The following is a 27,808-nucleotide window of genomic DNA, read 5'->3' on the forward strand; positions in this document are numbered from 1 at the left end:
CACCTTATTTTACCTCATCTGATCTCTTCCTATTTACTGTTCCTATCAGAGTAAGAGCATTATGCTTGTTTACTGCCCCTTTCTGTTTTAATATAAATTTGACCTGACATTAGGCTGTTCCTTTACGTACTGGAAGGGGAAAAAAAAAATCGAAGTCATATGGTGTTATCTTTCACTTTCATTGCACCATCTGGATTCCTGGAGCTGGAGCTGAAAACTGTCAGCATCTCTTGATGCAAAACAAATAGACTTAGCTAAAAGGGAAGTTCAAGCTGGAGAATCATCCTGTTGAAAGTTTAGAGCAGTTCAACACTGGAGGAAGGAAATCATCAGCTATCAAAAGAGGCTGTCCTGCCCAAAAGCCACAGCTTTAGGTACCTAATGCTTTCCTTGAAAGATTCCTCTTGTATTCATGATTTCAGTGGAAATCAAGTTTTGGTTCTATTGAAATTTATTTTTGGTCTACTGTTTGCAAAGCTTGTGATCCAAACAAGAGGAAAAGGCCTACTGTCTCATATCTGGACTTCCTTAATTTCAGAAAACTACAAGAAGGAGTTGTTACTCCATGGCTCACCCCATCAATAACAAAATTGATACCCATATGATTGATTTTGTGGCACTTATAATACAAGTTAATTCTAGGTCATTCTGAACTCTACAGAATGCAATGAACAATCCACATAATTATGTAGATTATATACCTCTTAAACACCTTGAATTAAGGCATTAAATCATTGAAATAAGCTAACACTGTCATGTAACAAAGCATTTGAAATGCCTTATGATTTTGGCTTTTCTGTAGGATCATAAGCACTGAAAAAAATGGAGTTCATTAGCAATATTTATTCTTTACCCCTAAGAAAAATCCTACTTGAAATGCTAAGGACACACTGAAAAGTAAACTTGTGTTACATGGGTTTGAGTGTTCATTCCGAATAATGGTCATTATATCAGTCTAGAATATTACTTGTTATTTTATGTTCTTGGCAAGTAGTGTTTCCCATTTAAAATATTTATTTTTCCTTTTGGCTGAGTTTCTCTATGACACTGGAACAGTTGTCTCAAAAATGATGGTCTCTCAGGCAAAATAAATTAAGTCTTGGAATTATGTCAAGACTTTTAACTGCAGATGAAGTTTCAAAACAGTCTTTGAGCAAAAAATGAAACTCACTTTCCCCCTTCAACTCATCTTTCTACCTACTGCTTCTCTGGTGTTTCTCTCTTCAAATCAAACATATGCTCTCTTTCTTTCTGACTGGAAGTCTTCCAAAGTTTGGGGGGAAGTCTTACAGGAAACCCTTCCAAAACATATGTAGAACTTGTTCTTCCTGTGCAGATAAAACCCCCAGATGTGTTTAAATTCAGACTATCTGAAACTGGAAAGCTGTAATTGGTTTGGGGCACTTCTTAATTAAAACACAGAATTTTGATGGTTATTTTTCACATTATGATTTGCATCAAGGATTTTGCTTCTCTGCACATATTTCTTCCAGTAGGTTCCAGATTTATCTTAGTTTAAAGGTATATTTGATTCTGAGGCTTCCTTATCAGATGATCAGATGGAAATCAGTGCAGTATATGCCTTTCTGGAAGTTTTCTGTATGGTTTTGATTTGAAAACATCTGTCTTTTGAGTTACAAAATTAATCCAGAAGAAAAGACCTATACATGTAAGATACAATTTAAATTCTTTCCCAGATATAGGCTTAGATTTTTTCTGGTGTCCTGACGTCTAATTGCATGTTTTATGAATCTAATTTTTTCTTGTGTGACTATTGATATACCACATAAATGGAATCTTAGAATAATGCCAATTAATAGATTAGAATTTTATAAAAGTGCAATATCACTAGTTAATTGAGCAATTACTGAAATGATTAGCTGTAATTAACTTCACATTTCTTTCTGGTTCTCTTCCCTCAGGGAGCATACATTGGACTCCTGGTCTTTTATTACTAACATTATTAAATTATTTATTCTTTCATTGATTCCCTGGGAAGTCAACCCACCCTGTTAGGCAGAAATTTCTTTTGGTGTATCAAGGAGCAGACATGAGCAAAAGCAATCAAACCAGCAAAGTACCATCAATAATATTCCCATCATTATTTGAAGTATGTTGCTAAGAGAAGCTGCTGAGTTACTGTGGAGTTTGGTGGTTTGGTGCATGTACAATTGTTATTATTAAATAATAATAATAATTTCCATAGTTTCTAGACGATGTTGCAATCCTTCTTAACAAGGAGACACACAGAGGTAGATGATTATCAGCTTAAGGACCTAACTAACACATGCTGACTTCAAGTTTTCACCACATCTTTTACACTGTTCTGCCATGTACTGGGAAATGCTCTGGTTTGTATGAGACAAATATAGAAATGAGACAAATATAGAAACGAATACTAACAAATCAGAAGGTAGTTTTTAATCCAGAGACATACACAGGTACTGTCAGGGATGCTGAAGGTGTGGCTAGCATCCTGTGTGTGTTCAAAATGGGCTTCAAAAATAGTGTTAACATTCCCAAAAATGCAGGCATTGGGAGAAGGATGAGCAATTCAAAGTATGTGTTTCTGTTTCTTTTCTTCTCCCTGAGCAGCCTTACTACTCCCTGACTTCCACAGAAGGTAAGTGCTACTGTTTTCACTCTTTCAGTAACAAAAATCAGGGGAATTAAAGTCAGTTCTCCTAAGAAGGGTAAATATTAACTTTCCAGCTTTCCCAGGAGCTATTAAATCTTACGCTATGAGCCTAAAAAAATTGCCATGCAAGAAATTATTTTTGTTAGGCATGTGACCCATGAAGTATGAAGAAACTTTTGCATAAATATAGCTGAGGATTACTCTGAATCCAGAAGGTCCAGTACTGCTCAGGAGATAGGAAGCTCAATTTTTATTTTTATTGCTACTATATGACATGCTATATCTGAGAATATGTACTGTGAAACCAAAAGACATATGTATAAAACATGATAAAAACCAGATTATTCAGGATTGAATTGAGATTTTACTCAATGAAGGCAAGTAATTAAAGGTTTAGAAAATAAGATTTAATAGGCAAGCAAACATTTCAATCAATGCTAATATTCATCTTTGTATATACAGAGTGAGAAAATTCACATATATATATATATATATCTATAAAAGACAATAAAAATATTTCTGAAATATTTTATAAATATCTAAAATCCAAGAAGTTAAAAATCTGTAGTTCCTTATATGATATACAACATATTAAGTTGCATTTATTTAACATTTCATAAGAGAAAGTTAATTCTTCACTCCTTATGGCTACATTTGTGATCTAGATTCCTGAACTGAATTCCTGGTCTGAAGAATTCAAGATGTAAATAAGTAGGCACGATAGTGAAAAGAATTATAACAAAGTAAATCAGATCAACTAAACTATGCTTGGAGTATGTAGATCAGAAAAACCAGAATGAAAAAAAAGTGGCCTCTAATACTAAAAAATAATAAAAAAAACTTCAGAGCAGTATGTTTATTCTACTAAATAAATACTGTAACTAGTGCTTACAGAATCAAAATAGAGTGGTAACATCTTCCCACAACAGATTTTCTCATCTATCTCTTTGTTATTAGGATGAAAATGTTTAAACACTGTCACTGATCTAGAAACAACACTAATCTTTTTCCCCCCAAAACTACTCTTTTCAAAAAATTTTCTATGTAAGAAAAGCCAAAAGTAATTAGCCCAAAACAATTATTTATCTCTTTGATGATGTAAAAGGTGTTTGGCCATATTGGTGAAAATGAATTCCTTGGGATGCTGTGATCTTCATAACTTCTCCATTTAGAGTATCATCTTCAATTATTGTTATCAATCCCTCAGCAATTATTGATGGGCTGAAAAAAAAGTTATTTCAGAGTTATGATACAACAGAACATGTAAAAAGGACAAGAAAATCAATGTAAATCTATATATCTGAAAATTTAAAAAATGGCATTTGAACAAATTTATTTTGAGGAAGAGCAGAGGTGGTACGTGTGTTTCAGGAGAGATATGTATTCTCCTCAATCAGGACATACATCTAAAGTGGCTACTTTACAAATCATCATTTGTTTGCTCTAGTTTCTGATAAATGCCTTTGGACATCCATCTGCCACTGGGCTTCCTATCAAAGTTTTCTCTGTCAGGGAAATGGACAGAAGCAATCCTTACACAATCCTCTGCAGCTCTTTGCTGTTGATTTATCCTTCTTCTGTAGCAGAGCTGACATACAAATTAGCGTTAAGGATAATTTCACATGCAGTTTGCTGTGGTCAATAGGTGCAAAATATTTTACATAAAGAAAAGTATGGGTGAAACAACATAGTCATAAAATTTCCTTGGTGCAGAAGCATCTTGGAAGCTAATTGTAAGAAGCTAAGAAAGTGTTAAAAAATATCACTTTATGCTTGCCATGTTCTCACAGTCTGTCCAAGCTGTCTGCTTTTGGCCTTTGTTGGCAAGACTGCAATGGGCCAGGCAACTCTGTTCTGATCCATCGTTGCTGCTACTGTGCTCTTAATCCAGTTTTGTCAGTTCATGGTCTGATTTCTATCTTGGTTCACTTGACAATTTTGTGAAAATTCTTTGCAAATTATACACCCTGTATCTCTCAACAAGTTTGATTAAACAAATTCATGAGGGAACACCAAAGGCTATTAAAAGCTAAGAGAACCATACTAAACTTTCTAAATTGATTTAGACTTTGCTGGGAAATGGGAATGCATAAAGGGATGTATCACTGTGCAGATGGTGCTCTTAAAATAGGCTTAGATATCTGCCTTTTTTTCTTCTTCCTATACAGATAACACACTTGATAGTCTTTTATCTGAGGCAGTATTTCCCTTTTGTTTAATTTTGCTGAAAGTGTCTCCTTGTTCTTCATCACCAAAGTGCAAAACCCGCATTGTATCTGACTTGACTTACTCCATCACGCCATAGAACTGCATCATATTTTTTATCTCATCCTTGTATGAATAGTATTGTCCCATATTCTCTTCTTTATCTATTGACTGAAGAATTGGTGTGTTGACAAATCCTGGACAAATTGTGTTCAGTCTCACACCGTAGTTTTCCATGTTAGCAGCTAACTAGAAAAGAGAAAGGGGTAGGCATTTGTCATCGACATTTTCAGACAGTATTGTGTAAGCAAATTTTCAAAGAATGAGATTTACCACAAAGTACTTTTCAGCCTTGCTAAGTAAGGAGATTTTATTACTGATTGTTTTAGCAACTAAGTTTGAAGTGTGTTTTCTCTAGTAATCACACTAGATTACTGGGAAAAAAACCGCATTTCTTTTGTTAGAAGAATAATTCTATGAGAAATCAGAACTCTTTCCATGAAGCTGTTTTTTTTTTTTTTTTTTAATACTTTTTGTACTTGTCTTTAGCATGTCATTGACAGTATTCTAGGGTGATATAACTCTTCTAAGCAAAAACAAGAAAAGGCTCTCCCAAACGTATGCTTCCGATGTTATAAGAGCTTTTTTTTTATTAAAAGAAAATTCTGAAATAAATAAAATAATCTTTAAGATACTGTATTAAGATACCTTCCTCCCATCAACAGAAATACAATATGTTCTCTATCCCTGTAATGCTAAACCTTTCTACTTGCTCTGTTGTCCCTGCTAAGGAATGAATCTATCACTGAACATCTCCACTGGAAAGTCCCTGTGAACTGATTTTTTTTTTTAGGAAGCAGCTCAGGAACATGATGCAAGAAAGAAGAACAAGTTGTTCTGGGAGGGATAGACCCCTTGTTTGTAGTTCTACCAAAGTGTGCATGTAACAAAGAAGTCTAATCAACATCCAGGCATTAATCAAATGAACTGGATGAGCTGGATGAACTTTCTTAGCAGTAGCACAGAACTGATGAACTATACATGATATATCCAAGAATAACCATAACTATTAAACACTGTGTTCTATTTATTTTAACATTTAATGAACTCCTTTCAGGTATAATCTAAGTCACATATTGTTTTCATGGCACGGCAGCCTGCCCTTTTGGTCTGGGGAGACAGGACACTGAAGCCATAGATGTAAGGTATCAGACCTGCCCAACATCAGGCTGTAGTGCCTTTCCTGGTAAATACTGTAGCTCACTATGTTTATTATTCTTTTTTTCCTCTGCATTCTCATGCTCCTTAAAGACAGCATTTCCTCTAATTCACTTTTGAGCTTAGATGTGACATTTATATTTCTAATGAGAAAACAAAAATGGAAAACTAGGTTTCATGTTCTTGATGTGTTTGATATGATATATGCAACACTTATCCACACTATTCTCTTTATGTTACTCTGAAAAAGGAGTTATTTATGTGGGGATGGGGGCATAAAATATGGATAGAGTGCAATTAATGTAATTAAACTGATAGTGTAATTTCAGGTGTTCAATTCTGGGAATCAGACTGGAAATCTTATGTGAGCAGATTATTTTTAACATTAATCTATTAAAGTGTATTTGTATTTTCTCCCTCCCAGTTGTTTTATTACACTGCTTGTTCAATTTAACTAGAAAGTTTTGGAGTTGGAGGCTGAAACTTATAATATGGTCATCTTACATGCCCCATCCTGAATGTGTCATTTTTCCTTTTCAGAGTATTAAGAATAAATATTGATGTGTTCAAGTAACTTTTTTGACCTTCAGTGCCTATTTATCATAAAAAAGTCATTGACCTGACTTAGAAATAAGGAAACCAAAATTTTAAATGACTGGGACAGGGTTCTGAAAAAGTATTTTTAAAACTTGGATTAGAATTTTGCTTTTGGACTCCTCTCACTGTCCTTAAATTACTCTGCAACATCTTTCTTCTATGTTCTCCAAACCTCAAATTGGTCATAAACACACAGATGCTGTTCTTATTCCGTCTTTGGATTCCCTTTATGAAAGGAGGGAACCCCCACTGCTTCACACACTTTGTTTTCTTTCATTAAATGAATTCCAGTTGTGTGGCTATAGAGGAGGAACATGAAAAACCTAAGTGTGTTCCCCAGGAGCTGCTGTCACCCCTTTGGGAAATGCATACTTACTGCTATGGACCGTGTGAATCCAATGACTCCGTGCTTTGTAGCACAGTACACGGGCTGGAATGCAGCAGGCATGAGTCCTTTAAAATAAAAAGGTAGCTGAATGAAGATGTGGCATATTCCTATTTTATGATGACCTTAAACACATGTATAGGTCTACAGTGTAAAAAACTTGTGTCAGAGATGTAACAAAATGGATTAGTAGGCATTTGTAAATTATATTCTGTAATCTGGGATAGGCTAAGAAAAAATAGACAAATAAAAATGGGCAGGCAAAAGAAGAGTAATAAAAAAAAATAACTTTCAAAAGGAAAATTTATATCTACAAAATATGACTTAAAATAGAAGACACAATGTGGAAGAAAGCACTAAAGAATGAGATTTTTGAGGCATCTAAGAATCAGTAAAGTATTTAAAGTATACTGAGGAGCAAAGTCTTTTAGGTAGGCTTTGATATCTAATGTGTGAACTGGATACCTGCAATCATTTACAGTGTGTTCAGGGAGGAAGTCTGGGAATAGGAGAAGCAAAATAAAAATTTTCTGCTAACACTGTAAATCTTTATGGTGTGAGTGGGAGAGCACAATATTTTTATTTGTTGTAGAGAAAGAAGAGAGAACAGAGGTTTTGGAAGAAAACTAAGAACTTAATTCTGGTAAGATTGAGTAGATGATAAAAAGGTAGTCAAGAAGAAATGACAGACCACAAGCACATATTCATTTCTGCCAATTATGCCAACAATTTCTAATATACAGTGAAAGCTGAACTGGGCCAAATAGATGCTGTAGTTCCACCTAAAAATTAGGCCCTTATGAATAGCAAACTTCAGCCTGTCAGAAAGCTAGAGGATAAAATGTTTTCCTTAATGTGCTATTCTAAAACAGGATAGTAATTTTAATGCCTTAATGTTTGATTCTAGTGGAAATAATCCAAATTAATAACTCATATTTTTTTTAATCTTTCATACTTCAGATCTTAAGGTGATGCTTTCTAGAAAGGGTGTGTCTTTACCTCAATGGAGATTAAGAATTTGCTATCTAACTCTAAGTATGGATTTGCCAGAAAAATTACATGTGCCAGACTTGCATGGGCTCTTTGTGCTGGGATCTATTTTGTCTGATGGAAAGAACTTTATAAGACAGCCCAAAGCTCTAATTACCAACCTGACACCTTGAAGGTTTTATCTTGATTTAAATGCTACCTTGATTATCCTGTGAAAGAAGCACGGTTCAATACTGGGAAATGAATAACTTAACCTATTGTCTGGTTGTTCTTTTAAAATTGTATTTATTTGCTTAGCTTGGATTAATGTGCTATGCTTCTGCTGAGAACTCACTTTATAAAATGGCTTTTGTGCTGTCTCCTGTGGTTGTGATCACAATACTTAATATTCCTCTGTTTGTTGACTTTTGTGATCACCATTCTTCAGATTATTGAAAGCATTGGAATATTGGTACATTAGAAATAATACAATACTATTTAAAAAAAACCCCAAACTCTCAAGTACTTTTACAGGCTTCAAATAAAGGAAATTCTAATCAGACTGCAGTTAACAGAAATAAAACAGATAAAGTCTACTGGGAAACAGAGAGGAAGAATTTAGAAGTAATTTTATTTTTATTATTTAACCACAGTAAGAAAAATTATCTTTTACTTGAGAGGGAAGAGAAACAAAGTCAAGAAATAAACAAAGGAAGGGCACAGCTCACAATAATGAGGTGGAATAAGGTTCAAAGACTTACTTAAATACCAAAACCAGCAGGAATAACTAGGCAGAAAGAGAGGAACTAGTAGCATTTTGGGGGTTTTTTTGAAAATCAGTTCTTTCCTAATTGAAATTATTATCTTTGCTGAAGTGGAGAACCAAGAAAAAATCATCTCTCTTTTGGATAAAGCATCTAAGACTTGTCCTAGCATTCCTCACATGAAACAATACCAGTCCTGTGTTACTTTTGTTCCTGAGTTCAGTACTCAGAACCCCAGTGAGGACTTTCCAGCTCTGAGCCACTTCCCTGCCCTGGGAAGAGCTGGGCCTCTGCTGGTGGCGTGTCCCAGGGACTCTCCTCAAGTATTTTGTGATGAGCCACTGTGTCACATTGAGTCTGCTCTGCCCACATATTGATTCAACCAGTGAGCAGAGAGGAGTTCCTAACATAATTTATTAGAAAATCTGGATTCCATTTGCTGCTGCCATGAATATTTAATTATCTTATGCAAAGCAGAATGGCAGTGAAACAGACTGGAGGCCATTATGCCCAAAATAATGGGGAGAAGAAGAGGAGGGTGTTCAAATGACTAGTGATGGGTCAGTGTACTTCTGGAAAGTGATACATTTGGGTTTTAATCTCTCTTAGATGGGGAGGAGGGGGTTGCTGCTATGGCTAGATTTTTCTCTCCCTAGATGTTGCTGCATGGTGAATAGAAAATGACTTTGTGATGACTCTAGACACCCTTCGGTTTACCAAAACCAGTTCAAGCAGACCAACAATAATTCTGTGCTCCAATGTTAACTGCTCTGTTCTATTTTTCTCAGTTCCTGGCAAGATGAGAGCGACAGTTCTTGCCCTTGCTTATATTCTCCTCTCCTTGTTGGTGTCAAGAGCACTCTACCGTTGATGATATGGTCCCAGGTGTCTCAGTACGACTCCTCATTTATCATGGTCAATAGTTTCAAAAAATACATTCTGAAAAATTAATACTGGAGGTGGAGAATTCTATCAACAAATTCAAATTGTATCAGTAGGCTTTGCTGAAACCTGTATTTCCTTTCATTCCACTTTGATGAAATGAAAGAACTTTGGTAAAAACAGAATTAAGCATTTTTCCCCAGTTATGCTCTCCCACAGAACATGTTGCCCTCAGAGATTTGAGTAAGTTCCTTTCTTTGAATAAGATTTATTAGCCTTTTTAGTTTTAAGCTGGATTTGACCTTTCTGGTTTTCTCTCTGCATGCCCCCATGATATCATTTTGGTCTTCCTGAGTGCCAAAACAAAGGTGCAACAGAAATCCTAGCAAAAATTCTAAGCTGTGCCGTTTCTATGTTTTTTTTTTTTTTTTTAATAGTGAAGTCTGAAGGGAATAGCTTCTAATTCTTGTTAACCTCATTCTGGCAGATTCTGCTAAGCATTTTGCTTTTCACAAAGGGGAGGGACGAGAAGCTCTGTCATGAAGCTGAAGTGAAGGCCTCAGCTGTACAGCCACTGACATTTCTGGTCTCCTGTATCCCTGTGACAGAGTCCTTGCTTGGTGATGTAACCATCTGCTTAGTTTTTTTCTCGTAATACATATATGATCTGCTCCCAAAAAAGCTTGTTTGCTGTGACAGGTATTTTAGGTATGTCTTGTGGCTGAAGCTTTCAACAAAGGGAAGGCAAACCAGCTCTTTGAGGAATCTGAATGTTAAATTTAGTTTTTTATGCTTTCTCTGTTGCTTGTAACAATTCCATTAAATTCAATTTAAGGTACCAAGTGTAGCTTACTACAGAAGAAAGTTTAGAACATTTTATTACTTGAATTTGAAAATTAAGTCTATTCCAATGCGAAAACCTGCAATCATTGAAATTGTTTCTTATGGAGCCAAATTTGAAGTAAAACACATTTCTCATTATCTCAGTTTAGCGGAATTACTTCTTCTTGATATGCATGCACAAATCAAATAAAATTAAATTTTGTAGCTTTGAGACAAAGTCGAGTGCCTGCTGCATGTGCTCACGTATTTCTTTCTCCCTCTTTTAAGTCCTGTCTGAGTCAAGACTAAAGAAAGGAAGACTCATTACTGGATAGACAGGCTCTGGCTTAGGTCCAGTTGAATTAAAACTTTTAAGCATCCACTTCACAGAAATAATTTCGGTAGTACCATGAGTGTTTGGAAATGTAATACTGTAAGGCTGGATTCTGTGCCTAGTCCAAATCACTGGAAAAATTCCCATGGTGATGTACAGATTATTATTAATGTAGCTAATTAATGTGCAAAGGAAATATTATTGAATTGTATATAAGCACTATGTACAACCCTTCTTGTTGCTCAAAAAGACATAGGAAGGTTTGCTGTCTGTATCTTACAGAGAACTTGGACAGTGGGGATCAAAACCACTCAGAAGTTTAATGATCAACAGAAACTAGCTCTGAGAAAACACTTGAAGGGGATGTTAAGCAAGCCAATAGAAGTTTGTCTTTCATATATGGAATAAACTGCAGGATTTAGACCTTCAGACTGGAAAGGAGAATTACAATCAGAAAGCACAAACAGTAGCAAGTAAATAAGCAATCAAAATTAGTATATTTTAGCTTTTAAAGTGTGTTTTTCCTTATGACCTTGGAAACAGTTGTTAAACACAAGCCATGTAAAACCAAACAAAGCAAAGAAACTGTTGTTTGTGTTAACAAGCAGAACAGCCAAGCTTTTAGGACTTTAAACCAAAATAATTTTGTGTTCATTTGAGACCAGTTAGAAAAGGAATCAAACCACTTACTAGTCCTACCCTCTCTTAAGCACTGCCTTGGGCATTGGTGTCTCTGTGAACATGTTTAATATTTTACTTGTGTTGATGACCTCTTGCACTGCAACAGCAGTTTCCTTCAGGTTAATTTGGACCCAATAGAATGTCCATTTCAGCCTATAGAGGTAAACTCACTGGTGTCAGTAGGCAATGTTTCAGGCAGTAAGAAAACTGCTGACTTATAAGGTACGTGGAGTCTTTTAATAAGACCCCTCACCCTCTGGACATATGTGCATGCATTAGATCCATATGCATTGTGTCAGTAGGGTGAACTGGACCTTTTATCACAAAAGCTAAGGTTTACTGGAGAACTTAAACTACTCAGAGCATCCACACCTGTGAACAATCAGATAACCATAGCTGGTGCCATCTTAACTGGCTTTTCCTTGGTAAAACACATAGGAATATCCTGGAATGAAATCACTAGAATTTGGTGATCTGCACAGACACAATAAAACCCCTCTGACAAACTGAGTGCTGGGAAGCAGAGGTATTATTTTTCACAGGCGGTCTGACAGTAGAAAGAGAGAACAACTTCTCCAAACAAAAAAGAGAGAATGCAAGTACTACCCCACAAAATTTTTGAGGAGGGTTGTCAGGTGACTTCATTCTCCATGTACAGTTTCCCCCTCACAGCAAAAGCTGTGCTTTTTTGCTGGGAGCCCAGTCACTAAAACATTGAGTATATCTATAGGAAATGGTGAATTCTATTACCTCTAATTGATGTAGGATCCAAAGAATTCTATTTTTATACCAATAAATTGAAATACAGTTATAGAATAGATAAGTAGGGAGCAAAGAAAGTGCTTGCTTAAGCTTGGTGAAATATGAGTGCTAATTTTATGACTCCTCAAGTACAGGAAAATCACAACAGGAAGGACTTGGAACACAGAGTGGGTATGTGAAAATCTTTGTTAATAAACTAGGTACAATCTAGCCTTAGAGGTTCCTACATTTGTGTTCCTCTGGAGTCGAATGGAGGAATTTACATCAGGCTCAAGATTTTAAATGAAAGACTGATAGGTTTGGAAAATTACTGATTTTTTTTCTATTGAATTGTGTTTAAAAAAACAAATGAAATTTGTGGTTGTTTGATATTCCTTCTATTGCTATGATGAAAACCAGTTCAAAATATTTCTAACCAGGAAAGGGCCATAAAAAGAAGATAAAGTAAGACTGATCAGTATGACTCATTTAGTTAGGAAGAAAACCCAGCAGATATTGTTTATGGGGATAATTTTCTCACCTGCCAAGGATGAGATATTAATGATCACTCCTCCATCACCTCCATTTCCTTTTCTCATGTATTCTATGCCAAGGTAGGTTCCTCTGATCACCGATGTCTGGTATAGAGAGGAAGGAATTATTGGAGATACTCAAAGATTATTTGAAACTATTCAAAATATTTTACTGATTCATTGATGTTATTCAAAATATCTATTGTACTTTTACAAACTGGAACTCACTTTTATTGAGGTGCTTAGAATCTGTATTGCTTTAATTTTTATACTTTGAGGTAATTTTTATAATTTTTTTTAAGCACAGAGACACTCCACAGTATTGCAACTCAATAACTTCAGAAGCACAATTGCAGTAGACAGAAGTAATAGCAGTTCAGTTATTTCTCTCAATAAGATATAAATAAACAAACTAAAATATTGAAATGCGAAATAAGAGCTATGAAGGAAATGAAACAAAGAGTAAGTAAATAATTTAAAGATAAAACACACACCTTATCTAAAAATATAAGTGGGAGATGAACTGATCTAAATCCCATCCCGTTTTTGTTGAGGTAGACTGTTCTGTACTGACTGTATCTGAAGATAACATTAACACTTAAACCTGCATTAGGCTCAAGTCAAAAGAAATTCACGTTTTTAGGATTAAGTACCATGATATATTTCTGGTCCCAAGATATTAAAAATGTGTATTATTTTCTGACTAAAGTTACAGGAGTTTTACCATTCCTCTCAAATGAAAGTTAGCCCACACAGGCTAGCCCCACAGAGAAGGTAAAAAATTTAAAAGAAAATTTCAGGGAAAAAAAATTCTGAGACCTGTATGTATCATCTTGATTCCTTAAAATCTGTTTCTGCAGTCAGAAATTCTGCTGAGATTCTTCTCACTGAGCTTCAGACTTTTAACCTGAGATGTCCAAAGACACACCAAGCCTTGGGTTACCAGCCTGCTGGGGGAATCATGAGAGAGTTTCTCCCAGAAAGTCACTTTACCTGAGAGTGAAACAAATAGTAAGAAAAAGGGAGCAGATATGGTTCCTGGTGGAAGATAATAACTTTAGAGAAATGCAAATTTCTCTAAATTTACTGCATTAGTGATGAGTTCCATAACTATTTACCAATTTTTTTTAATCTCTTTGTAAGAATTTCATATTTGCTTTACAATTTCTATTTAAATGGACAAATACATTGAGACATGCTTTTAGTCTTTTGGAAATATTATTTCAGCTTTTAAATGAGAACTTCATTTGTACTTTATGACTGTTTAGTGCTATTTATTGGCCCAAATAAATTAAGATGTCCAAAAGGTGAAGTGCGGATGATTATTTCAATATTTTTGACCAGAGAAGGTCTGCAGAATAATGGAGGCAGAAATTTCCCATTAAAAAAAACACTGAAGAATCTGTATTTGCCTAAAACCTAATGGATAGTGACTTGAGAAACTGGGGGGGAAAAGAGAAAAGCTTTTAAAATCAGAATGTTAACTATTTTTCTGTCACTATCTAAATTCCCAAAGCAAAATTGCAATAATCTTGAGATGGGTATTATATTTTATTTTCATTAGCTGATATGTTTAGACATGAATGTTATAAAATATAAAGTAATACTTCTAATTCATTTTCAGCTATCTTTCTTGCTTTTTTGGTTTTAATAGGAATCAGATTTGGAAGAGTGCATGTCCTACTTTATTAATATCACTGGTTCATTTTTCAATTAACATGAGGCTGCCCGTTGACAGAGATACAACAACCTGAGACCTCATTACCAAGCTTGCTTTGGAATCTTGATAATGAATCAGCTTTCCCCATTTTCTATAGTTTCAGCACTTCATGAGATATTTTTACAATAATATATTTTCAGAGTATCTATTTCCTGGAATAGTGTAAAACTCCACAAAATATGAATATTTCAAAATTCTGAAATAATATTTAAAATTTTTCTTAAAGAAATTTTTTTTTTCCTGGAAAGTCTTGTTTAAGCTATCCTTTTCAAAGAGGTATTTTGATTAATTTAAAAAGGATGCTGTTGATCAAATTCTTTAACAGAAACTTTCCAAAGAATCGTCTTCAGTATCTTGACACATACCAAACAAAATCAGATTTCTCTTGCATGTCCTGGAAAGTAGCAGAGTCCTTAAAAGGGTTGATCTAGTGCTGTTTAATGTTGATTGTCATGTGTAAGTTTGATTTATTGAAACCAAGATTGTTAATGTACAGTAGTGTTGCTATAAGATACACTTATTCTGAACATAAACTTATTGGCACCTCAACCAAATTAGATTTGGACCTAAGAGTGGAGTGTGTTTTCTAATAAATATAGGTATATATGTATGAGAGGCTGTACAGAAGATATTTAAGGAAGAAAGAGGTTAATAATGTCTTTGGAGAGCAGGTGCAGGTCCTGTCATGCCCTGGAGCAGTGCCTCAGCCTGCTGAGCAGAAAAAGAGAATTCCACTCAGGATGATTAGAGAAAATAAATCAGTTGAAGAAGGAAGTAGCTTGGGGCTCCTTGAAGGCTTTTCAGTTCCTTCTAATTCAGAGATAATAGAGCTAGATGAGTCCTTGGCCAAACCACAATTATAAACCAAGAAAAAAGTGGCTGTCCAATCAAAATTACTGTATTGTTCTTTTTCTCCCTCTGGAATCCATTAGCTTAGAACTTCTTCAAGAGGCTGGAGACATCTTCTCCTTTACATAAAAGCATTGTGGGAGGTGGTCTTCAATTAAATGCAGACTTCCATTTGGATATTGCCCCTTACTCCTGGTATAGCCTTGTGATCCTTACCTGTGATCCTTGCAAAAACCTCACAGAGTGTGGCTGATCTTGGGCCAAATGGCTATTTAGGATCTTTGGGCTGATAAAATACAGAACTCTTCTGCAGGTAAACTCTGAACCACATACCCAGGGTGAGAAGAACCTGCCTGCACTCTCAGCAGATGGCACTTTTCTTCTATTGTGTATTGGATTTCGCATTCTCTTGAAAGAATCCACCTCTCTCCAACCCTCTCAAAATTGATGAGTTTTCTGAACCCAGTTTGTTTTGGTTTTGGGTTATGATGAAAATATCTGTCATTTCCTTTCAATTAAATGAAAGAACTGAAAAGTATTTTCAGATTGTGCAGTTCCCCAATCATACTTTTAAGGCTAATAATTTAATCCCAGGTTCTTAGCCAACAATAATTTATAGATTATCTATTAAATAAAAATCCTAGGAAAGTTAAATTTAAATCTACCTAATAAAAAAAATTGTCTCAGTGTAAGATGAAAATATACTGGAAGACTGCATTTTAGAGCTGAATTTTTTATTATCCCTTTGTTTACAACTGCATTTAGCTCAAGGGATGTTTGTCATAAATATGTCAAGAACAAAGAGTATCAAAGTAGTCAGCTTTGTAACTAAATGTAGGTAAATCAAAAACTGGTACAGCTGACTCTTAATTAAAATTATTTTTTTTTAATCCTGGCTATGGAAAACTAGTGTCATTGAAGTCAGAAAATAATCTAAATTATTGTTCTTCTAGATGTGGAAAAACATATGATATCTCAGCAACACTCCTGTTTATTTTCTTACCAATATACAGCATTTTACTACAGCACATAATGAGGGTAGGCAATTAAGGTGCACTGGAGGTCTGAGTGTGCTCTCAAGGGAGGCAATTTTACTCTTCAACTGCCAGCAGAAAATTTAGGATTCTTTTAAACAAAGTTACGGTGGTGAGTGTGGGAACATGTCCTAGCATTAATTTACATAAATTACAGATTTAAATTAGAGGAGATCAGACATGCTGAAGTATCATACAGTAATAAACCCAATATGGTATCTGACATCATGGTATACACTGCAAAATAATTGTGCAAATACTCAAAATCTTTGCAGCTGCTTTTGAGAATAACGTATCAGTAATCAGTAACTTATTTAATGATTTCTTAAACAGCAATGTAGATTCCAGTGTCAAAATCAAAACTAAAACTTACAAAATCTTTGATTCTTTCTGTGTCTCCTTTGGCTGTATAGCTTTTATTCTATCATTCTAAAAAAAAAAAAATCATATATTGAAACTCTGATATTAATAAGGCTCAGTCTTCAGTAGAGCACTAATTAATTTTTTCCACCTTTAGGAACCAATGTCAGCCAATGTGTACAATGTTCTTGTATTCCAACATTATATCTGTCCATTTTAATACTTTGTGTTTCATTTTAGATTTATCTATTTAAAATAAAAAAAGGTGTTTTTTTGGTGATGGTGCCCAGGACATCATTAATCATCATCATTTTCAAGTGACAGTTGCTTTGAAAGTAACTGAGCACACGGTGCTTTTTTTTCCAAGTGTTTCAGGGCAGCTGTTCCAACTGACATAGTTTCTCACACCTATTAAATAAGGTTTTGCTTGCCACCACTTGTCAGATACATCTGGTACTTCATGCTGAGAAAATACATCAGCATCTTCAGTGCTGAAGATGAGCACTATATTGATATCAAGGTGATATGGTAATATGAATTCCTTTGAGAAAACAAAACAGTAATCAGTCCTAACATTTTATGTAGGCTCCTCAACTAAGATATTTCAGTGCTTGGGGTACTGAATAAAAATGAAAGAGCCACTAACTTGTGGTTTCATAAAGCAGGTTAGCACAGAGCTGGAATTTGACCTAAGATCATTTGCCTTTCATAGAGTGATGTTTTAATCAATGACTATCTATAAGGAAACATTTAAAAGTACCTTGTGAACTGTGTAAGATGAACTTCAAAATTTCAAAACTAAAAGTTCTGCTTGTGATATCCATGGAGAATTTTAGCATTTTGCTGTTGGACAGGAAGGTGGGACTAATTTTTTTTAATGCAGATTTTCTAGGATGTAGACAAGTTGGAGCAAGCATGCAAGTTCCTTGGCATTCCTATGTATAGGTTAGTTTGATTGCTATATGAAATTAAATTTTAAGCTCCTCAGTATGAATTTCCAACTCAAACTGTGGAAAACAAGAAGTCTAGAGAAGAAGAGGCCTAAAGGAGAAAGGAATGTATAGCAGGATTAGATAATTTGCTACGAATCAATAGCTCCTTTACAAGATGGGAATGAAACAGTATGCTTCAGTTTTTTATGGTGCAGATTCCTTTACTTCCCTCCCCCCTGTTCAATACAGCTCCACATTCCTGAAGGACATAGGAGCAGTATTCCATTTTGATAGCTGGTCTTATGTTCTTAGTTTGAAACCTTTGCTTTCCATTATACTTCAACACTGGTTACTGTAAACATATATTAAAACCATAAGCTGAAAAATTCATTGACCTATTGTGCTTATTAAAGTAAGTAACTGTGTCCTTCCTAGTACAATATAAACAGCAAAAATAATTACACCTAGAGGCTTCTTTATGTTCTTAGAGGATTGATCCTTGTGCTACTAATTTCGAGGTGTCACTTCTCATTTTTTGGCCACATCTCCCCTTAGATATGTAGTCTTCTGACATCAAATCATGCTGAAGAACATGCAAGTAAGCCATTGAGGTAGCCACTGGTTGTCAGTAAACCAGTCACCTATGCCATTTCACCTACTACAGACAGCACTGCTTGTTTTGGTTTGTTTCTCTCTTGCTGGCACTGAGAAATGGTGCTTGCCTTTGTCTCTGTTGTGGGACCTAGTGGTTATTTCCAGCTGCTGAATCCAGCCATGTGTCCAGGTTACACTACTTTGGGATGAAAGTTCAGTCACTCTCATTTATCCTGGTATGCTGGGAAAGGCCAGCAAGGTGTATGGACCAGAAGAAGGTTGCAGCACACTCCCTTTTACAGCTGGCACAGGGGAACAGCCCTGTGATGATCATGATGCCATTGTCACAAAAATAAATTCAATTAATCACTTCTGTTGTTTGCTCAGTTACCCTTCTGCCTTCTGTTGAAACATCAATTGGCCTTCTGAGAAACAGGTCCTCACTGATAAGCAAACAATGACTCTGCAAGGTTTGCTAGTTTCTGGAAGATGTATTTCCCCATGAGCCATATTGAAAGGAGTCACACATAAATATACAGCGCTGCATTATTGTCTCTGTAGTTCCAAACTAAGTATTTTGATGTTGGTAGACTTCATTTTAGTAAAGGACTTTTCTAAATTCACGGAAATTTGTTACTTCTGTCACTTATGGAAATAAATTGTGCAAACTCATGAAAAATGTAAAAGCTTGGAATTCTTGCATATTTCTACATTTTGCCAAATGATGAAGAATAAGACTGTCATGCACCTGAAGAAACTTTATGTGTGATTTGAATTCTACTTACTTCTGGACAACGCTTAAATAATTGAATCCCATATGACCAGGGTGTTTTGATGTGCCCAGGTTCTGGCCTGAAATTTAAAGTTTTGCCAGAATGTGTTAAAACTGCAACATTATCACATAAACAGGAGGTAGTCGTGATTTTACTTTCAAAGTTTTTCAGAATTTCATTTGGGGAATTGGTTTAAATATATATATAAATAATATTAAAATTGTAAGGTGGTCAAAATGCCACATAAAGTATTTCTAAACTTTTGATAATATTTAAAATGTAATATTATTTAAATTTTATTTAAATTAATATTAAAGGTAATATTTAAAATGTAAGCACAGGTGATACTAGTACTGCTACATTTAACTGTATACTGCAAACTATGTCAGTTTTCAGAAATCTCTGACATGAACATAAAAAGAAACTCTGTGTGTAAATTGGGGGACTGTCTTTCATATAAAATGTGCTGAGTGCATTTTTAATGACAAAAGACACTGTAATTATAGTGGCCTTCTAATTAAAGTGGTTCCAGAAAGCCACCTCAACACAAAATAAAATTGCTGAAGCTTCTTAGAACACCCAAATGTGTTTAAATAGCATATATGTTCAAGGCTCATAAAGATGTGGGCCCTTTTCTTGCTTTAGGGATTTGAAGAATAAAAAAAGTCAGATTATAAAATTTCTGGATCCCTTAGGTAAAAATTTTTATGAATGCAATAAAGACTGCCATGATGGAGGACTGTAGGTAGGACCCTTAAAAAGAATTTATTTGTCATACACTCTTGTGCTATTCTGTGCACAAATATGTGTGTGTGACAGACTGCTGAAACTACACTGGTAATAACTCTTTAAAATGGAATTCTTGTATGGTTGCCAAGTTCATTTTTTTATGGGTCATAATAACAAGAGTGTAACCTTGTATGAGTTTCACTAGTTGAGGCCTTTGATGATCAGGCTGATATCAACGAAGTAAACACCATGAGACTTGGGGTTTTGAGGTGAGGAATAGATGGCATTGCTGGACAACTTAAGTAAAAAAAATAGATGTATTAATAAAGTACTCCATTTTCCTTCCAAATCAAGTCCCACTTTTTGAACCTTCTTCTTCATGCTTTCTCAAGCAGTACTATCAGAGAACTTCCTTACACTCCTATAAAAATGCTCCTGAAGACCAACCGGTTCTGTGAACTGCTTTAGCCGTAGAGAACACACCCCAGATGTGTTTGTTCTGATTTATCTTGCTCTGTACTGCTCAACTTTTGTACTTTGTACTTTAAACTGGGGCAGGGAATATTTGTTATACCAATATATAAATGAAATCACTAAGACAACAACTGGCATGTCAATTTTTTTCCCCCCTTTTAAAATAAATAAAATATGTGCATAATGCATATCACACTGTGTGGCTATAGCAGCTATTTCTGTTCTTAGGAATAAAACAAAGAGTGCTTAAACTACCCTACAAGCAGGAAATTTAGATATTTTAAAATAATGTATTTCATATATATTTTGCTCCTTTCTAGACGAAACAGAAAAATATTTTATAGAATCAACCCATATAAAATATTACATGCATCAGCTATTTTATTTGGTTTAATTTAAAAACCAAAAGGTACAAAGTGTTATACTTTGTTTTACAGAAATTACACTAACTAGATAGAAATGCTTATGGAGATAAGCTAGTTAGTTGACTCAGTGTTAGGGAAAGAGCAATCAAATCAATAGGTGAGTGGAGACATTTGGATCTTAGAGTGACTTTGATTTAATGCACATAACTGTACTTCTATTCTGTTTGATCATTTTAAATATTCCAGTCACCACCACGCATTTATGAAATTTTTCAACATTCAACTCTGTATTAGGTCATTAGGACATTTATGGTGGACTTACATATATATAACATATAAAGTACATAATATTCCCTTAGGGGGAAAAACATAGGGGACTGCCTTGATAGTTAAGCATGTGGGTTTCTAAGACTTGGGTTTCAGAGTTTCTGCTACTTGAGACCACTTATGGTCTGCTTCTGCTCAATTACTTGTAATAAGCAAAATGAAAAATAGAATCCTGGAATTGTTTAGATTGGAAAAGACCTTTAAAATCATCAAGTACAACTCAGTCCAGCACTGCCGAATCCATCACTAAATCATGACCCCAAGCACCACATCTCTAGGCCTTTTAAATGCCTCCAGGGATGGTGAGTCAGCCACTTTCCTGGGCAGCCTGTTCCAGTGCTTGATACCCCCTTTTGGTGAAGAAATCTCTCCTCATATCCAATCTAGACCTCCCCCAGCCCTTCTGACTATTTTCTCTTGTCCTATCACTTCTTACCTGGAAGAGGAGGCTGTCCCCACCTCATTACAACCTCGATTCAGGTGATTGTAGAGGGTGATAAGGCTCCTCTGAGCCTCCTTTTCTCGAGGTTAAACAACCTCATCTTCCTCAGCTGCTCCTCACAAGACCTTTCACTGCTTTGTTGGCCTTTTCTGGGCACATTCCAGCCCCTCAATGTCTTTCCTGTAGTGAGGGGCCCAAACTGAACATGGGGTTTGAGGTCCAGTCTCACCAGTGCTGAGCACAGAGGGACACTCCCTGCCCTGGTCCCACCAGCCACACTATTGCTGATACAGGCCAGGATGCCATTGCCCTTCCTGACCACCTGGGCACAGCTGGCTCACGTTCAGCTGCTGTTGACCAGCAGCCCCAGGTCCTTTCCCAATGGGCACCTTTTCAGTCACTCTGCCCCAAGCCTGCAGCGATGCATGGGGTTGTTGTGACCGAAGTGTAGGACTCAGCACTGCATCTTATTGCAGCTCAGACAATTGGCCTTGGCCCATCAATCCAGCCTGTTCAGATCTACAGAGCCTTTATAAAGCCTTCTGACCCCTCAGCAGATCAACTCCCCACCCAGCTTGGTGTCTTCTGCAACATAGTAGGGGGAGGTTCTCAACATTTTTTGTTTGAAGCTCTTGACATCGAATTATTATTAAGACATCACTCAAAGTGAGGATATTTACCTAGACAGCAAGCATCACAGTCAAACATATTTCTCACATGGACTTCAGTATTTGCAGTGATTAGATTATTTCCGGACTAATTATCTGTGCTTGCAAATTTGACAGGTGGATGGCTGCCTGCATTAACTTATATCCTGTGTTAAAACCAGGCACAAAAGTAAAAAGAAATAAGTCATCTAGAACGCAGTCTTCTTTTACACTTAAGGGATCTGTACTAAGAGATACAGATGTTCCCTATCACTGAGGATGACAAACTACTGTTACTTCACAATATGAAGTTTCCTAACGTTCAATTTTGGAACATTTTAGAAATTAATTAAAGAGATAGGAATATATGTAGTTAAATCTTGATGAATACGTAAGGAATAGATAAAAAATCAATCAAGAGAAAGGCGTTATGAAACTTAATTTTTTTTTTTTCATGTACCAGTTTTCTCATTAATTTTTCTGTAACTTCTCTCATCTACAGCTTGTGTTATGTGTCCTGAAATTATTTTGTTCATTTGTTTTTTTTGGAGGCATTAGGATTCAAAGATGGGTATCTTTGTCCTTAAAATTTTTGACAAAAACACACCTAATTTTCATATTCTGAGCTTTCTTGTTGCACAACAAATTTCAAATGGGAAAACTCCGTGTTTTACTCTTCAACGCTTCCTTTTGCTACTTTCTTTGCAGTAAGTATGATCATGCAGTGACACTGAATCAGGACTTCACAGATGGTAGACTACAAGCTGAATTTCATTAACCTAGAAATTCTATTAATGCTAGAAAGGTCATTCCTTGGAGCTTAGATGTCCTAAAGGTGCACTTGAAATTAAAAACTTTTCAGCTGAGAAACAGATATTGTGGTTTCTTCTGACTAGATACCGGATAATATCAAAGAAGTGGTAACAGTTTGTTTGAAAATTAATTTTCCAGGGTTGTTGAATGTACTGGATTTTAGGGAGTAAGTGCCCTTAAGTAGTGTGCTCCTACCAGTGATGATGGTGAAGTGGCCTGTGTTAAAACTCAGATTTTATGCTGGCATGGCTGGTGAGGAAAGTGTGGAGGTCTTGGCTAAACAAATTTACTTGTAGTATCAACAAATGGCAACTCTAATGAAGGCCAGCTGAGCCTCACAAGTAACAAAAATGTTCTAAAACATTCATGTAAACAGACTGGCCTATGGTAGATGCAGCTCTACTGCCTTGGGCAGTCAATTCTTACACCTATTCAGGAATTAACTGGATTTTCTAGAAAGGGAATGTTGTCTGGTGATAGGTAATCTGAGCACCTCTACCCAGTGCTGTATGTCTTGGATAGACAATTTTAGGGACCCACCACACACTCAGTTATGTGGTGATTGTTTCAATAGCTGTACTTACCAATCCAATAATTAATGTTCTGCCATCTGGCAAAATCTGTACAAGCCACAGGCTGTTAACTGTGTTCCAGCATTAAATACTAAAATGCAGACAGGAAAGAAAAGATAGTGCTTACCAAGTTAATTTGTATAGTGCTTTCCCAGTCCTTCTCATTGTTCACTCCAGCATTATTAACCAGAATGTCCAGCCTTCCAAAATGTTCAATTACTTTTTTGAAAGCACCTATGGTAAGACCCAAGAGGGACATTTCTCAGAACTTTGGAAAGTAATATATAAAAAATACAATACATGCATAAAATGAATGGTTTATTAGTCTACCAAAATGTCTTCAATATTTTTTTAAACATTAGTGACCAACATGCAATTAAATACTTTATCTAATATGCATCAACATTAGAAAAATTTAGGGAAAGTGGAAGGATTAAGGTAACATCGTTGCCTTTTCATTCATTTTGAGAGCCTGGTAACAGGAGCTGTAAGTTCTTAGCACTTATACAATTGTATTAGATAGGATGTTTGGAACCCCAATTGTATAAATTAAGCATTTATAATTTGATTTGTAGTAGTTTTGTATAGCTAGTAAAGTCAAGATTTGACACCATCTATTTTGAATGAAAAACAAGAGCTTCAAGTGTTCAGAAAAATTTTCTTAATTCAGTCCAAATTTAATCTAACGACACAGTTTTTATTTAATGAATAATTGACATGACTATTTCAACTACAAATAATTAATCATGATTCTTGTTTAGATGTATCTATTTATGGATCAGTTATTATATATCCTACTTGTCAGGTAACTTTAATAATGTGTTTCTCAAATACGAAGCTTCCTTTTATTCTGAGGATAAAAATAGTGACTTGTCTTCCAAAGAATTTCAAAATGAGAACTGGGAAACTTCCACAATGACATTGTGTTTTCCCAGGTGACAGTGTTAGAACTGAGATAAAAGATTTGTATAGAAAAACATGATGATGTCATAATGAAGAGCAAACTTCTCAGGCCTGGCTCTGTTTTGACAAGATGGATGAGATGACTTCCAGATGTTCATTCCAGACTAAGATGTTCCAAGACTGAGGACATTTTCTGACATGTATGCATACAACTTGCTTGTTTTCCCCTCCAAATATTGTTCCTTGTCACTAAATATTTATTATTTTATAAACCAAGACACCACCTCCCCAATATTATTTTAAAAAACATTGTTTGTTATTTGACTCAAAATCAACAATATTTCAGGTATACAAAAATTGTGCTTGCTAGGCCTTGATGAAATTACTTCACTGGAAGGTGATCCCAGGAGCATCTTCCTTCTCTGATCCTTGGTGCTTGGCCCTTCATGGCAATCAGGTGCATAGTATCAGACTTGCTATCTTTTCCTGCAGCAGTTGCAGGGGTTTGCAAATCTTTTCCTGCAGCAGCCTTTTCTTTGCCTCAGGGCTTCAGATCCATCATAATCATCATCTTGTGATCAAAACAAGAGCTGGGAAGCTGATGGGACAGGTTTTATTTGTCCAGCTGCCTTTATTGTACAGATTTTTCTAATATTCCTATTCTATACTAGAATATTGTAATATTAATAAATATTCTGTTTTGGTCTGTGTCACTTTTATTTTTTTTCCTTATGTTTGTTGCCAATTCATTCTCTGATTTCTCAACTCTTCAGTCACTTATCTTTTCATTTCTGCATCATCATGGGCTGAAATGAAAACCTTTGGCTTTATTGAAAGCAGAAGTGAGTATTTAACTTATTTTGAATGAGTAAAATAAATACAATTTGGGTCCTTTTTTATCTTCCAAATTTTGGAAACTGGCTAATTCCCTTTTATGCCCTCTCTAAATAACATCTTTTTAAAGAAAGGTGTTTCCAAAGATTCTATTAAGAATTAGAATCTTCAAAAACCACCATGAATAATAGTTATTTTGCCAATGATTTTTTAATTAAATTTACACAGACTTGGCTAATTGTAGTTTTCTATTTTACATATTGAGAAAAGACCAAAAGTTTTTGCATATCTGTGTTTGGAGTATTTCTGGTAAAAGTTTATCTGCCTACAGTAATCCCATCTATGACCTATTCACAAATAGATTTTTGTGGGGGATTAGGTGAAAAGACCACCAGAGAAAAAAGTACAGGCAAGACTTGAAAGTAGATTAAGCAGATGATTTCTTGCCCATAAGCCTCATGTACTTAGAAATACTAGTTCTAGTACTGGGACTTTCTTCCTACTGTAAGGGCTAAAGTTAAAAAAAAAGAGGAACTTCATTCACACTCATGAGCTTTAACATAAAGTACAGGACTTGATTCATCTGATGAAACCTTTAAACCCTAAATGTGAAATTAATCTAAATTTGTGAAGTAGTAGCTTACAACTGCAAGTAGAAAAATATGAAAATAAAACAGTTAAAAACAAAAAAACACAACAACAAAACCAGCTCAGAATCCCCAACGCATTATGAGACATGATTGCAAATTTATGAAAGAAACCTGCAGCAGGATTAATTCAATGATCAGAGAGGCATTAGCAGCAGCAACCGCCTGTTCTTGCTCTTTTCTTTGCAAGAACCACTTCCAGTCTTACTCTGATTGCTTTTTCCCTACTGACTTGGTTCCAAAAACTCCCTTGTTGACCTGTCCTACTCACTCCAGCTCCCGGTTCACACCCTGTTGGTCCTGCTTTCGCCTGGCACTAAAGAAAGGAGGATGTGTGGGAGACAAGGCACACTGAGTAACACCCATGCAGCAGCACATGTTATTCCTACCCTTAGGATGCTTTTTCTTGTTCCTTAGTCCTCCCACTTGGAGAAAAAGTCAATCATCAACCTAGCTGATAAAAACTTTGCTGATCACAGCAGATCCCATATTTAAAGTACAGCATCTTTCTTACAAATAGACAATGTAAAGCTATATAATTAGGAATAATCATGCTATCTTGGAACAGTGGACAGTACTGCTGAATTCTGGAATAGCAAAAATGTTTTCTGAAATGGCTATGCTCAATGATCACTGTTGAGAAAGTGACCAGTGAAGTGTAATGAACGCAAACAGACCAAAGCTGTTCACATCTAGTATGGCAGAAATTAATCTGGGGAAAGGGCACTGTAAAAAGAGATGTCAAAATCTGAATCTGAGTCACTACCTATGAATGCACCATTTAATAATGAAACTTTGATGAAGTGATGTGCCTGTTATGAAATATTGTGAAGGTACATCAGTGCTATATGGTACTCAGTAGGGAACACTGTTTATTCACTAAGTGAAAACAGAAATGCAAATCATTCATGAGGGAAGCTGCTTCCATGCCATACATCTGCAAAATGTGTGTGAAATGTTATCACCCTATAGTTAACCCCACGATGAAGTAGTGTGCCAGTTTTTGCCAGTTCTTCTTTCAGCTGTGGCAGCACACAATGAAAGTAATTGCGCTGCATGTAAAGAGCACCGCAACCCAGCACAGAATTTATTACTCCTGTGACGAGGGAATGCAGCTTGGAATCTGTACTGAAACCTCATAAAAAGCAAGTCTGAGCTTTAAAGTTTATATATATTACTCATAAAATAGCAATTATCTTCAGCAGAGGCTTTCATGCAAAAAATATCACCCACAACACTCAATGGAATCGACTTCTTTGGCTTTTCTTTCTGATGTGCCAAGGAACAAAGTGAAATTATGGTAGTAATGCTGGTAGCAATATTTCACATCTGCAGGTTAGGAACAAATGGTTTTTGGGTCAGTGCCAGAAGCGATCGGGAGCAGGCTGTCCCGCCGAGCTCTCTCTCCGCCGAGCGCCCACCGGTGCTGCAGCCCGGGCGCAGGGCTCAGCGCTCACCTCCTACCTTTCAGCTGCTCCTGGTCCGTCACGTCGCACTGGATGAACAGCGTCCTCTGCGCTTCAAACTGCTCGTCCAGCGCCGCCTTGCTCTCCTGTCCGGCCTCGGAGTTGCGGTCCAGCAGGGCTACCTAAGCGAGGCGGGAGAGAAATGAGTGGCTGGCGGGAGGGCGGATGGACAGACGGACAGGTTGCCTGCCGAGCCGAGCCGAGCTCCGGGGGCTGCCACCACCCCCCGCCCGCGGGTGCCGGCTGCAGGCAGAGGCGAGGGAAAGGGAGGACGCGCTTCCCGGGACTTACCTTGGCGCCCTTGCCCAGCAGCGCCTGGACGAAAGCCCGGCCGATGCCCTGCGCCCCGCCGGTGACCAGAGCCACCTTCCCATTGACGTGCATGGCCGCCGCGCTCCTGCCGCCCGCCCCGCGCCCGCCGAGCAGCAGCAACCCAGCGCGGTGTCACCTGCCCGCTTTCCTTTCTCCCTCCTTCGTGCCCTCCCTCTTGCCCTTCCTCCTGCCCTCCTCCTCCCGCCGCCGCCGCAGCAGCGGCTCATTCCCCCCCCACTCCCCACT

The 27,808-nt window shown here is 36.4% G+C and overlaps 1 protein-coding gene across 2 annotated transcripts; it reads right to left on the reverse strand.

Moving 5' to 3' along the window:
- Nucleotides 1-2,979: 2,979 nt before the first annotated feature.
- On the reverse strand, nucleotides 2,980-27,808 carry HPGD (15-hydroxyprostaglandin dehydrogenase). 2 transcript variants are annotated; one of them, XM_059844556.1, is made up of 7 exons: nucleotides 27,542-27,808; nucleotides 27,249-27,372; nucleotides 23,528-23,634; nucleotides 12,778-12,874; nucleotides 7,035-7,111; nucleotides 4,929-5,092; nucleotides 2,980-3,859 (listed from the first exon to the last, which is right to left on the reverse strand). In XM_059844556.1, exons 1-7 carry the CDS (start codon nucleotides 27,632-27,634, stop codon nucleotides 3,721-3,723), a joined length of 801 nt encoding a protein of 266 aa, XP_059700539.1. In that variant the 5' UTR covers nucleotides 27,635-27,808; the 3' UTR covers nucleotides 2,980-3,720. The 2 variants fall into 2 exon arrangements, with proteins under 2 accessions (XP_059700539.1, XP_059700541.1); XM_059844558.1 differs by lacking the exon at nucleotides 27,542-27,808 and having other exon boundaries at nucleotides 27,242-27,374.

Source organism: Haemorhous mexicanus, chromosome 4, assembly GCF_027477595.1.
Source record: "Haemorhous mexicanus isolate bHaeMex1 chromosome 4, bHaeMex1.pri, whole genome shotgun sequence".
NCBI lineage: Eukaryota > Metazoa > Chordata > Aves > Passeriformes > Fringillidae > Haemorhous > Haemorhous mexicanus.

Excerpts from the sequence above, each read along its gene's own strand:
- HPGD (XM_059844556.1), bottom strand. The coding sequence starts at position 27,634 with ATGCACGTCAATGGGAAGGTGGCTCTGGTCACCGGCGGGGCGCAGGGC. Across the intron at positions 23,635-27,248 it reads GGACCAGGAGCAGCTGAAAG|GTGCTTTCAAAAAAGTAATT; the intron begins GTAGGAGGTGAG and ends GTCTTACCATAG. Across the intron at positions 3,860-4,928 it reads CAGTTCTATGGCGTGATGGA|CCCATCAATAATTGCTGAGG; the intron begins GTAAGTCAAGTC and ends CTTTTTTTTCAG.